This window comes from Tupaia chinensis, unplaced genomic scaffold, assembly GCF_000334495.1.
Source record: "Tupaia chinensis unplaced genomic scaffold, TupChi_1.0 Scaffold000704_1, whole genome shotgun sequence".
NCBI lineage: Eukaryota > Metazoa > Chordata > Mammalia > Scandentia > Tupaiidae > Tupaia > Tupaia belangeri.
In genome coordinates, this window is record NW_006160227.1 from 1,439,901 (window position 1) to 1,453,694 (window position 13,794).

General features: G+C 51.4%; 1 protein-coding gene across 2 annotated transcripts in view; it reads left to right on the forward strand.

Annotated features, from left to right (window-relative positions):
- The window catches only part of TSEN2 (tRNA splicing endonuclease subunit 2), a 35,987-nt gene that overhangs the window by 15,953 nt on the left and 6,240 nt on the right, over nucleotides 1-13,794 (forward strand). For both annotated transcript variants that reach the window (XM_006160646.3, XM_014592488.2), the window contains exons 7-9: nucleotides 2,729-2,779; nucleotides 5,825-5,963; nucleotides 12,543-12,579. In XM_006160646.3, coding sequence (XP_006160708.1) covers nucleotides 2,729-2,779; nucleotides 5,825-5,963; nucleotides 12,543-12,579 — 227 coding nt within the window. The remainder of the gene's footprint in view (nucleotides 1-2,728; nucleotides 2,780-5,824; nucleotides 5,964-12,542; nucleotides 12,580-13,794) is intronic.

The following is a 13,794-nucleotide window of genomic DNA, read 5'->3' on the forward strand; positions in this document are numbered from 1 at the left end:
CATGTGCTCGCCAGACAGAGAGACAGAGAGACAGAAAGCGAGAAATCACCCCCCAGGAGGGATGGTCATGCCGCAATCCCTTCTCCTCCATTCTCCTCTCGGGATCTTGGGGACGCACGCACACGCGCCCAGTGTGAGTTTAAGCCACCGGGTCCGGGACTTGAACCGTGGTTGACTATGTGGGAGTCCAACGACATAGCCATTACGCTAACTGCTGGTTCCCTTAATTAAATGTTTTTGATTGCTAGAAGACATGTGTGTTCACCAGAGAGAGGGAGGAAGCACCCTCCCCCCCTCCATGGGGCGTGGTCACGTCACTATCCCTTCTCCATTTCTCCCGGTTGGGATTTGGGGCATATGTCCAGAGTTTTTCAGGCTGCCAGGGCTGGGATTCCAACTGTGGTCAGCCTTACGGAATCCAGACTTCTGCACGCAGCACCTGACCACTCCTGGCACATCTAATAAGTGCTCAGTCAGCATCTGCCTGTATCCCATCCTGATACTGCCTCTAAATTATCAGTAATTATTGATGGGGCCCGCCGGTGGCATAGTGGGGAAGGCACTAGACTCCCACATAGCTGACCACAGTTTGTCTCATACTGGATGTGTGTGCGTGCGTGCCCAAGATCCCAGGGGAGAATGGAGGAGAAGGGATTGTGGTGTCGCCATCCCCCCAAGGAGTGATTTTTCCCTTTCCCTCTCACTGTCTCTGTAAAAAACTAATAAAATTGGGAACCAGCAGTTAGCGTAATGGCTATGTCGCTGGACTCCCACGTAGTCGACCACGGTTCGCGTCCCGGACCCGGAGGCTTAAAACTCACGCCGGGCACATGTGCGTGCGTGCCCAAGATCCCGAGAGGAGAATGGAGGAGAAGGGATTGTGGCGTGACCATCCCCCCTGGGGAGTGATTTCTCGCTTTCTGTCTCTATGTCTCTCTCTGTCTGTCTGGCGAGCGCACGCGCCCTATAGCAAAAACCTCTCCAAAAAAAAAAAAAAACTAATAAAATAATGATTGTAAAATAAACCCTAAGCAATGGAAGTATCACCTAGTGGCCAAGTCGTCAAGTGGAATGTGCTTTTCCCCTGGCTGGACACCTGGTGGTGTAATCCAGGCATGCCAGATGGTGCCATCCACGTCCGACATCTTACCTCTGGTCACCCTCAGTGGGCGGGTCTGGTGGCGGTTGCAGTCACTGCGTGGGTGTTCACTGCAGGCATGGTGAGACTGCCATGCCAGTGAGCGGGTACATGCCACTCCTTCCTGGAGACCCGGTGTCGGATCTGTTTTCCATTACACGCTTACGCGCCCTAACCGGGCTCAGCAATCTGATGTTAAAAAGCCATCGCTAGCTCATCCTCCCATCTTACTGCACCGTGAAAGGGAAAACTTACCAGTGATATCTCAGAGGACAGAATTGCCAACCACTACAGACTTCTCCAGGCTTCCGATGACTTAATTTTTTTTTTGGAGAGGTTTTTGCTATAGGGCACGTGTGCTCGCCAGAAAGAGAGAGAGAGACAGAGAGACAGAAAGCGTGAAGTCACCCCCCTGGGGGGATGACGACACCACAATCCATTCTCCTCTCAGGATCCTGGGCACGCACACGCGCCCCGTGTGAGTTTAAGCCACTGGGGCTGGGACTCGAACCACAGTTGACTACATAGCAGTCCAACGACATAGCCATTATGCCAACTGCTGGTACCATGCCTGGCCTGTTTCTCAAGTTGCCAGGTCCCGGACCCAAACCACTGGGCTATCCGTGTGGGATCTGACTGGTCCCAGCAGCTGCAAACACACAGTGGGTACGGATGCACACGTGTCCACAATCCCAGTGGGATGGAAGAATGGAGAAAGGCAGAGTAGCTCCAGTGGTTTTTGTCTGTTTCTAGTGAGGGTTGCCCGGGACGCGAACCGCGGTCGACTACGTGGGAGTGCAGCGACATAGCCATTACGCTAACTGCTGGTTCCCCCTCTGGCAAATTTTTTTAAAATGAAATAAAAACAGGGACCAGCAGATGAAGTAATGGCTATGTTGCTGGACTCCCATGTAGTCATCCACGGTTTGAGTCCCAGACCTGGTGGCTTAAACTCACGCCCGGCACATGTGTGTACATGCCTAAGATCCCAAGAGAAGAAGGGATTGCGGTGTGGCCATCCTCCCTGGGGGGTGATTTCTCTCTTTCTGTCTCTCTGCCTCTCTCTGTCTCTCTGGCAAGCGTACGCGCCCTATAGCAAAAACCTCTCCAAAAAATAGAAAGAAGAGAAACAGACCCGGCACATGTGCACGCATGCTCAAAATCCCAACAGCATGGAGAAATGCATGCCCATGCCCCATCTCAGGAGGGGCGTTCTCCCTCTCCCTCTCTGTCTCTCTCTCTGAGTGCACTACCCTCTTAACACATTTTTTTTAACTGACCATTTTGATGATTTAAGAGCATTAGTTCGTATCTGAAGAGAAATCAGTATGTAAAATAATTTCTTAAGAATGTGGAATGGGGCCGGCAGGTGGCATGGTGGTTAAGGGCGCTGGACTCCCACATGGCTGACTGCAGTTCGAGTCCTGGACCTGGTGGCTTGCTCTCTTGCTTTTTCTCTCTCTGATCCTCTCTGGTCAATTTAAAATAAATGAATAAATAAAAGTTAAATGAAATAATTATTAAAAAAAAAAAAAAGAAAAAAAGAATGTCGCCCTCTTTCTAATTATATTTTGCATTCTCTGTTTTTAGGCTTTCTTCCTGGTGTATGCTCTAGGGTGTTTAAGTATTTACTGTGAGAAGGTAAGACGTTATATTTAGACCCTGTCCACTTAAAATTTCCCTGATACTAAAGGGGCATGCTAATTTCCATATTGCTTTAATGCAAATACGTGTGCATCTGCTAAGTAAAATAGGAATTGAATTTTTCCTCTGAGTCTTGGCTTTGGGTCCTGAATTGGGCCTGTTCGGGCAGAAGCTAGCTTTGACCCTTGTAGATTCCATTTCATTTGTAGAGACTAGGAGAAGGTGCAGTATCTCATAGCATGACTAGGAAGCTGGGTCAGAACAGCAGTAAAAGTGAATAGCAAAGATAAAAGCCACAGGGCTGTCCCATAGCACAGGCAGCAGATCCCACATGGCCGACCGTGGTTGGAATTCCAGCCCCGGTGACCTGGAAACTGCCAGGTACATGTACCAAAATTCCCACCATCAGGGAGAAATGGAGGAGGGATTGCAGCATGACCGTGCCCAGCCAGGGGGTGCTGCTCCCCTCTCCGTCTCTCTCTGTTTCTCTGGCACGCACTCTGTCCTTTGGCAATTAAAATAATAATAATTTTTTTTCAAACTACCGTTTTTTTAGAATTTTACAGATACCTGAGACTCGAGAAAATAACTAACTCACCCAATGTCACATGGCTGGTCTGATTAAAATTAATATTTGGGACCGGCAGATGGCGTAATGGTTGCGTTGCTGCACTCCCATGTAGTTGACTGCAGTTCGACCCCGGATCATGCCAGGCGCGTGTACATTGTATGCTCTAACCCTGAGAGGAGAATGGAGGAAAAGGGATTGTGGCGTGGCCATCCCCCCAGGGGTGATTTCTTGCCTTCTGGTCCCGAGCTTTTTTAATTTTTTTAAGAGAGATTTTTTTGCTATAGGGCACACGTGAAAGCGAGAAATCACCCCCCAGGGGGGATGGCCACGCCACAATCCCTTTTCCTCCATTCTCCTCTCGGGATCTTGGGCACGCACGCACACGCATCCAGTTTTAAGCTGCCAGGTCTGGAACTCGAATCATGGTTGACTACGTGGGAATCCTACAACATAAGCATTATGCCATTTGGTGGTCCCACCTTTTTTTTTTTCTTTTTTTTGCTGTAGGGCATCTGCACTCTCCAGAGAGAGAGAGAGGAGGAGAGAACGAAAACACTCCAGAGGGGGATGGCCACACCACAGTCCCTGCTCCATTCTCTTGGGGTTTAGGGCACAAGCACCAGGACATTTTCCAAGCCACTTGTTGCCTGAACCGCCATGCCACCAGCTAACCCCGCAGAGCTTTTCTTTTTTGAAACTTTTATAAAATTATCATTGGCTTTTCTCCCTCCCCCCAGGATAGGATGCTTGTGCCTCCCCAGAGAGAGACAGAAACAGGGAAAGTGAGAACGCCCCCCCGGGGGCGTGACCGCGTCACAGTCCCGTCTCCTCTCAGGATACAGAGCACGACTGCATACACACCCGGCATGTTCTTCAAGCAGCTGGGTCTGGGCCTCAAACCGAGCGGACAGCCCGTGGGATCCGGCCCCTTCCCCTCCACACCATCTGCTGGCCCGACTGGCTCTTCTCAGCGTGGCCTGACATACGTAGCCCCTTCTTCGGGGTCTGAAACACCGGAGCACGGCGCCCCAGCCACGGAGGGCTTGTCGCACTCGAACCCTCCAGCATGCCCTCGTCCTCTGCCTAGAAAGGCTGGCCCAGCCCACCGCCTGCGCCTGTTCCAGCGCCCTCGACCCGATTCGTGCAGCCGCTTCTCATCCTCCAGGGCTCCCTTAACTGAGCCCTAGAGCAGGGCTGCCCCGTAGGGACAGGCGGGGAGCCCCGGGAGCCACAGGCATCCTTACATTTTCTGGCAGCCACATTGCAAAGGACTTTTTTCTTTTAAAAGCAGATGAAGGGCCAGCAGGTGGCATGGTGGTTAAAGACGCTGGACTCCCACATGGCCGAGCACAGTTCAAGTCCTGAACCTGGCAGCTTGCTTTCTCACTTTCTCTCTCTCTCTCTCTCTCTTGCCCTGTCCCTCTCTGGTCAAATTAAAATAAATAAGTAACATGAAATAAAATAATTTTTTAGGCAAACAAAAAACAATGAAATTAATTTTATTGTATTACATAGTTTAGCCCAACATAGCGGAGATTGTTTACATTCTTTTTAATTTTTTAAGATTTTTTTTTTAATTTTGGGAACCAGCAGTTAGTGTAATGGCTATGTCGCTGGACTCCCACTTAGTCAACTGCGGTTCGCGTCCCGGACCCGGTGGCTTAAAACTCACGCCGGGCGCGTGTGCGTGCATGCCCAAGATCCCAAGAGGAGAATGGAGGAGAAGGGATTGTGGTGTGACCATCCCCCCTGGGGGGGTGATTTCTCACTTTCTGTCTCTATGTCTCTCTCTGTCTGTCTGGCAAGCACACGCGCCCTATAGCAAAAACCTCTCAAAAAAAAATTTTTTTTTTAATTTTATTTATTATGATTAGTTTTCAATTTTGACCACAGGGAGACAGAGAAAAAGGGAGAGTAAGAAAGCAAGCTGCCGGGTCCAGGACTCAAACAGTTCTCAGCCACATGGGAGTCCCGCACCTCAACCGCCATGCCACCTGCTGGCCTCTACGTTCTTTTTTAATTTTTTAAGAGAGATTTTTGCTATAGGGCACATGTACTCACCAGAGAGGTAGTAAGCGAGAAATCACTCCTCTAGGGGGGTGGTCACCCTGCAGTCCCTTCTCTGTTCTCCTCTCGGGACTTTGGGCACGCACGCACACACACAAGTTTATTTCTTCCATGAGAGACACAAGAGACAGACAGCATCCCCAAAGGGGTCCCGATGCTATGACCCTCCACTGCTGCGCCCCCGTCCGGGCCGAGCGGTGCGTCTCACAGAGCATCTCGGTCCTCTCCAGCTGGCAGCTGTGTCTGGGGGACAGTGGAGACCTGGGTCTTGCTTCGCCCATGCGCTAGGGGTTCTGTGTTGGCTTTATCTGCGGGTTTAACTCCACGCTCGGTAGAGAAGCGGCTTCGCTGGCTGGCGGGTGGGTGGATGCATACATCACAGCGCCCTTTTTCAATCACCTTAGGAGCCTCTGACGATCATGGACCTCTGGAGAGCCTTCCCTGCCGCCCAGCCCACCTTCAGGACGACCTACATGGCCTACCACTACTTCCGGAGCAAGGGCTGGGTGCCCAAAGTGGGGCTCAAGTACGGCACAGATCTGCGTGAGTGACTCTAGGGTATGCCTCCGGTCGTCCCTGGAAACCGGGGTGAGGGACCAGCAGTTAGTGTAATGGCTATGTCGCTGGACTCCCACATAGTCAACCGCAGTTCAAATCCCAGACCTAGTGGCTTAAACTCACTCCGGGCACGTGTGCGTGCGTGCCCAAGATCCCAAGAGGAGAATGGAGGAGACAGGATTGCAGCATGGCCATCACCCCTGGGGGTGATTTCTCTCTTTCCGTCTTTCTGGCTCTGTCTGTCTGGTGAGCGCACGCGCCCTATAGCAAAAACCTCTCCAAAAAAAAAAGAAAGAAAGAAATCGGGGTGGTTGTGTGTCCTGGTCTGGATCTTTTCTGAGATGCCTTCCTTCCAGCTTAGATAAGAATGCTGGATGCTTGGGTTGGAATTAAGGGACGGGGAAGGGAAGAGACAGTGGAATAGAAGCTCACAGCCTCACTCGGGCTTTCCATCTGCAGTGTTGACAGGTTTGCTCTATAACCTTAGAAGAGAGAGGGCCCAGCAGGTAGAATAGTGGTTGAGGCAGTGGACTCCCACATAGTCGACTGTGGTTCGAGTCCCGGACCTGGCAAGTTGAAACTGATTCCAGGCATGACTGTGTGTCCAAAATCCTGAGAAGAGAATGGAGGAGAAGGGATTGCAGCGTGGCCATCACCCCCGAGGGTGGTTTCTCACCTTTCTCTCTCTCTCTCTCTCTCTCTCTCTCTCTGCCTCTCTAGCAAGCACACGCACCCTATAGCAAAAATCTCTCTAAAGAAGAGAAAAGAGGTCTACGCACCCTCCCTGACCTCTCGTTAGCCATGAGATCTTTTGGCTTAGGGCAGTCCCTGCTCTCTGCGCCTCGGGTGCGCCATCTGCAGAGGGTCGCGTGACTGTAACAGTAAGCACGACTGCCATTTATTAAGCTCCTGACCTGTGCCGAGGGCTGTGCGTTGTATGTCGTCATCTCGTTTAGTCCTTTCGACAGTCTTTATGTGGCGGATCCTCTCATTAGCCTCATCTGTCTGATAGGGAGACTGCTGTTTTGAGAGAATACATTATTTTTGTCCATAATCATTTCCAGGGCTAGTAACTTACAGAGTTAGACTTTGAATTCTAGAGCCCAGGTTCAGAGAAACATCTACACAGGGGCCAGCAGGTAGTTAAAGTGCTGGACTCCCACATGGCCGGCTGGTTCTAGTCTTGGACCTGGCAGCTTGCCTTCTCACTCTCTCTCTCTCTCTCTGTTTCTCCATGGTCAAATTGAAGATTAATAATAAATAAATAATTCTTTAAAAAAGAAGAAACACCTACACACTTCTGCCTCCCCCAGCGTCAGAGGGAGAACCTAGACCAGGTGAGGTCTTCATGGACCTGGGAGGTCCCAGGGGGCTGTGAGCCAGCCGCTGTGTAAGTGTCAGGAATACAGAGGTAACCCAGACAGACACGGGACCCCGGACTGCCTTTCTGGGGCCTCTGTCCTGGGGAGCGAAGGAGCAGTGGGGAGGCAGGCAGCTTCCCACTTAGAGCGGAGTGTCGTCACCGCAATGCCAGTTCTGGGCAGTGCTTTCAGAGTGAAGGGATGGGGAAGGGGGTGAGCTAGGTGGTCATCCCAGTGAGCCAGCAGCTCAGAGCTCACGAGAATCTGGAAACAGGCTCGGCCCAAGGCAGGAGCGGGCCGCGGGGAGAACGTGAGACCCCAGGGCAGAGCGATAGGAGCTCAGGTCTAAGAGTCAGGTGAGCCCAGAGGCCAGATCCGGTAGGGCCTGGCAGAGACGCTGGGCGTGTCAGGATCGGGAGTCCCGGGAAAGTTTTGAGCGGGAGCGGTTTGAATTTCATAATGGGACTGGAGGGGGCAAAGAGGGAGCAGAGAGGTGGGTGAGAGAAGTGGACTCACCCAGACCCGCTGGCCGGGTGGACGTGGGGCTCCGGGGTAAGAGGGTCGGGATGACTCGGGTCTGGGCTTCGCGGTTTGCACGTGCTAAGTCGGTTTGGGGAGACAGAGGTGTCCGGCTGCCCGGAGCCCGTGGAGCACTGGGATCGCTCTTCCACCCTGCCGCATCCGGGTGCTCCTAGGCACTCCACAGAACTGTTTGTGAGGCTCGGGGCCAGCAGGGCGCTTGGTGATTAAGGTGCTGGACTCCCTCAGGGCTGACCACTGTTTGAGTCCCGGGCCTGGTGGCTTGCTTTCTCACTTTCTTCTCTCTCTCTCGTCAAATTGAAAATAATAATAATAATAAATGAACTAAAATAAATTTTTTTTTGAGAAGTTTTTGCTATAAGGCATGTGCGCTCGCCAGACAGACAGAGAGAGACAGAGAGACAGAAAGTGAGAAATCACCCCCCAGGGGGGATGGTCACTCTGCAATCCCTTCTCCTTCAGTTCCTCAAGGGAAATAAGACTTTTCTTTGAACTTTCCTGCTTTGTTCGTAGCACCGGGGGACAGCTAAGACCTGAGAGATGTAGTTGTGCAGCCGTTACGGTAATTCCTGGAGCCGGAGTCATGAGCAAACCCCACGTTCCAGGGTCTGAGCCACCGAGTTCGTTTTCGTTCGGTTCACTTGAGATTCAACACGGGTGTTTCTGACTGGTGGGCAGATCGACTCCCAACGGTGTTTCAGGAACCCCATCTTTTCCTGATGTCTCCCCCACGGGGCTTCCTGCATCCCCTCCCCTGAGTGCAGGCTTGGCACACAGGAGGGTTTGTGGGTCACCCTGGACGTGTCACAACACAGCCACACCCAAGTGGGGGACAGGCGTGGTCCGGCCACACATTGGGGAGGAGGAGGGCCCTCCCCCCCGAGGGTGTTTTCTCTCCTTTCTCTCTCTCTCTCTCTCTCTCTCTCTCTCTCTCTCTCTGCCTCTCTAGCAAGCACACGCACCCTATAGCAAAAATCTCTCTAAAGAAGAGAAAAGAGGTCTACGCACCCTCCCTGACCTCTCGTTAGCCATGAGATCTTTTGGCTTAGGGCAGTCCCTGCTCTCTGCGCCTCGGGTGCGCCATCTGCAGAGGGTCGCGTGACTGTAACAGTAAGCACGACTGCCATTTATTAAGCTCCTGACCTGTGCCGAGGGCTGTGCGTTGTATGTCGTCATCTCGTTTAGTCCTTTCGACAGTCTTTATGTGGCGGATCCTCTCATTAGCCTCATCTGTCTGATAGGGAGACTGCTGTTTTGAGAGAATACATTATTTTTGTCCATAATCATTTCCAGGGCTAGTAACTTACAGAGTTAGACTTTGAATTCTAGAGCCCAGGTTCAGAGAAACATCTACACAGGGGCCAGCAGGTAGTTAAAGTGCTGGACTCCCACATGGCCGGCTGGTTCTAGTCTTGGACCTGGCAGCTTGCCTTCTCACTCTCTCTCTCTCTCTGTTTCTCCATGGTCAAATTGAAGATTAATAATAAATAAATAATTCTTTAAAAAAGAAGAAACACCTACACACTTCTGCCTCCCCCAGCGTCAGAGGGAGAACCTAGACCAGGTGAGGTCTTCATGGACCTGGGAGGTCCCAGGGGGCTGTGAGCCAGCCGCTGTGTAAGTGTCAGGAATACAGAGGTAACCCAGACAGACACGGGACCCCGGACTGCCTTTCTGGGGCCTCTGTCCTGGGGAGCGAAGGAGCAGTGGGGAGGCAGGCAGCTTCCCACTTAGAGCGGAGTGTCGTCACCGCAATGCCAGTTCTGGGCAGTGCTTTCAGAGTGAAGGGATGGGGAAGGGGGTGAGCTAGGTGGTCATCCCAGTGAGCCAGCAGCTCAGAGCTCACGAGAATCTGGAAACAGGCTCGGCCCAAGGCAGGAGCGGGCCGCGGGGAGAACGTGAGACCCCAGGGCAGAGCGATAGGAGCTCAGGTCTAAGAGTCAGGTGAGCCCAGAGGCCAGATCCGGTAGGGCCTGGCAGAGACGCTGGGCGTGTCAGGATCGGGAGTCCCGGGAAAGTTTTGAGCGGGAGCGGTTTGAATTTCATAATGGGACTGGAGGGGGCAAAGAGGGAGCAGAGAGGTGGGTGAGAGAAGTGGACTCACCCAGACCCGCTGGCCGGGTGGACGTGGGGCTCCGGGGTAAGAGGATCGGGATGACTCGGGTCTGGGCTTCGCGGTTTGCACGTGCTAAGTCGGTTTGGGGAGACAGAGGTGTCCGGCTGCCCGGAGCCCGTGGAGCACTGGGATCGCTCTTCCACCCTGCCGCATCCGGGTGCTCCTAGGCACTCCACAGAACTGTTTGTGAGGCTCGGGGCCAGCAGGGCGCTTGGTGATTAAGGTGCTGGACTCCCTCAGGGCTGACCACTGTTTGAGTCCCGGGCCTGGTGGCTTGCTTTCTCACTTTCTTCTCTCTCTCTCGTCAAATTGAAAATAATAATAATAATAAATGAACTAAAATAAATTTTTTTTTGAGAAGTTTTTGCTATAAGGCATGTGCGCTCGCCAGACAGACAGAGAGAGACAGAGAGACAGAAAGTGAGAAATCACCCCCCAGGGGGGATGGTCACTCTGCAATCCCTTCTCCTTCAGTTCCTCAAGGGAAATAAGACTTTTCTTTGAACTTTCCTGCTTTGTTCGTAGCACCGGGGGACAGCTAAGAGCTCAGAGATGTAATTGTGCAGCCGTTACGGTAATTCCTGGAGCCGGAGTCATGAGCAAACCCCACGTTCCAGGGGCTGAGCCACCGAGTTCGTTTTCGTTCGGTTCACTTGAGATTCAACACGGGTGTTTCTGACTGGTGGGCAGATCGACTCCCAACGGTGTTTCAGGAACCCCATCTTTTCCTGATGTCTCCCCCACGGGGCTTCCTGCATCCCCTCCCCTGAGTGCAGGCTTGGCACACAGGAGGGTTTGTGGGTCACCCTGGACGTGTCACAACACAGCCACACCCAAGTGGGGGACAGGCGTGGTCCGGCCACACATTGGGGAGAAGGAGTGGATCTGGTGAGAGCCAGCCAGTCCTCGCCACAGATCCCGGACCTCCCAGGGGAACCTGCAAAGTCCCGCAGTCCACGTGGCCGGTCCTTGGCCCTCGGCTCCTTCACCGAATGACTCTTCATAACCCCCAGCGTCTTCAGGTTCCTAGTAGTCGGGCCGACTAATAGCCACATGCTACGTGTGGTTATGTGGCCTCTCATCAACTTGATCTTTCTTTTCGAAATTTTATATGTTTATTTGTTTGTAATTTGTTGTAGGGGATACGCACTTACCAGAGAGAGAGAGAAAGTGAGAAGTAACCCCCGAGAGGGGAATGGCCACACCGCAGTCCTTTCTCCTCCGTTTCTATTTGGGAATTTGGGCACGCACATACACTTGCCCAGCATGTTTTTAAAGCCTCCAGGTCCAGGACTCAAAGCACACACAGTTGGTCATGTGGGATCCAGCCGCTTTAACCACTGCCCACTGGCTGACTGCATGCATTTCTTTTTTTATTTTTGGAGAGGTTTTTGCTATAGGGCGTGTGCACTTGCCAGACAGACAGAGGGACAAAGAGATAGAAAGTGAGAAATCACCCCCCAGGGGGGGATGGCCATGCTGTAATCCCTTCTCCATTCTCCTCTCGGGATCTTGGGCATGCACGCACGTGTGCCTGGCATGAGTTTAAGCCACCGGGTCCAGGACTTGAACCGCAGTCGACTACGTGGGAGTCCAGCAACATAGCCATTACACTAACTGCTGGTCCCCGCATGCATTTCTTAGAGATAGACCTGGAGAGGGAGGCAGCAGGTGGCAAGGAGGTTAAGGCGCTAGACCGCATGGCTGACTGGTTCGAATCCCCGATCTGGCAGTGTGAAAATCTCACCTGGCACTTGTAGGTACATGTCTAAAATCCCAAGAGGAGACTGGAGAAGAAGGGCCATCACCCTTGGGGAATGATTTCTCACTTTCTCTGTTTCTCTCTAGCAAGCGCACACACCCTGTAGCAAAAAATTACAGTAAAATGAAAGATAGCTATGGATCTTTTTCATCTCTGCTGCCAGCACCTGTCATAGTGTAGCCCTCAGACACCTCGATTAAAAATCAGTGACCACCTCTGGACCAACATCATATGAACTTCACACTCATTTTTTTCTTTTTAATTTTGCCAGTGTGTGAGCACTTCCCAAAGAGGAAAGCAGAGGTAGAAAGAGCTCCTCTGTGGGGTGGGGCGTGGCACAATCCCTTCTCCATTTCTCCATCCACACACACGCACCCGGCAGGTTTCTTAAGCCACCAGCTCTGGGACTCGAACCACTGTATCAGCCATGTAGAAACCAGCTGCCTTAACCACCAGGCCATGGAGCCAGCCCAGAACTTCACACTCTACATGTCATTTCACAGTCACCCTGGAGACTAAGGCAAGAATCACTTGTACTTTGGATTTATTTGAGGGGCAGGGTGGGAGGAGGATATTAGGGGCTTGGCAACCGACGAGTTTTACTAATTGCACTGTGTTTCGGGGAAAAATTGATTGGATTTTCCAAATAAACTATAGGCCTTAGTGCAGTTTTCTACCTGCTGATAATTGAATATTCACCTCCCTTTAGAGAAGGAAAAAAACTAAGTAGTAAAGTAAGCTTCTGACTCTGAGTATTTATACATTTTCTTTTTCTTTCTTTACAGTGCTGTATCGGAAGGGCCCACCATTTTATCATGCAAGGTTTGGAGTAATCTATTTTTTTAACTTATTCACTTATTTCTTCATGAGCAAAGGAGAGCGAGTGAGCGAGCCAGCACCTGCCCAGGGCCTGCCGTTGACTGCGGGCCGCAGCCAGCCCTGCACCGTGGGCACACGAGTGTCTGGCATGCACAGGTCTCCAGACCTGCTCCAGGGACCCTTTTATACGGGGTTGCCTCATGGCCCATGGTGTCAGCCACCATCTGGCCCTCTGGGGTTGCTTTTAACTAGGTGAATGGCTTAAGGGGGCAGGAGGACATTTCTGGCCTCCAATGTAGTGTCCACGCCATAGAAATGATTAGAAGTGGGGGACCAGCAGGCCGCATGCTGGTTAGGAGCTCTGGAGTCCCAGGGCCAGCAGCTTGCTTTCTCACTTTTCTCTCTTTCGCTCTGTCCCTCTTTTGTCAAATCAAATAAATAAAGAAAGCTAAATAAAATAAGTTTTAAAAAAAGAAATGATTTGGGACCAGCAGGTGGCGTAATGGCTATGTCGCTGGACTCTCATGTGTTCAACCGTGATTTGAGTCTTGGACTTGGCGACTTAAACTCATGCTGGGTGCGTGTGCGTGCGTGCCCAAGATCCCGAGAGGAGAATGGAGGAGAAGGGACTGCGGCATGACCATCCCCCCCCCCGGGGGGTGATTTCTCGCTTTCTGTCTCTCTTTCTGGCCAGTGCATGTGCCCTTTAGCAAAAAAAAAAAAAAAAAACTCTAAAAAAAAAAATTAAAAGTCATGTCTCTGTATGTCCATGTGTCATACACGTACAGCATCACACTGCGCAGAGCGACGTGTGGGTTATGATAAACGGGTCAGTATTAAAGGCCGGGTTAATCTGTAGTAACTGTTCATCTTCGTGTCAGTAAATATTAGTGTCTAAATAGTTGAGAGAATGCGCAGCTTTCATGTTAGAAAAATATTTCTGTTCCTTTCCTGTAAGTAAGCATCGAACCCAGCATGGAAGTCTGTAACTTGGGGGCCAGTGCTGGACTCCCACATAGCCGGACTCCCATATAGCTGGACTCCCACATGGCCAACCACGGTTCCAGTCCCAGGCGTGGTGGCTCGCTTTCTCACTTTCTCTCTCTCTCTCTCTCTCTCTCTCTCTATTGAACACATGCACCCTATAGCAAATTTTAAAATAATAATAAATACAAATAAAATAATTCTTTACAAAAATTTTAAAAATGTTTGTAACTT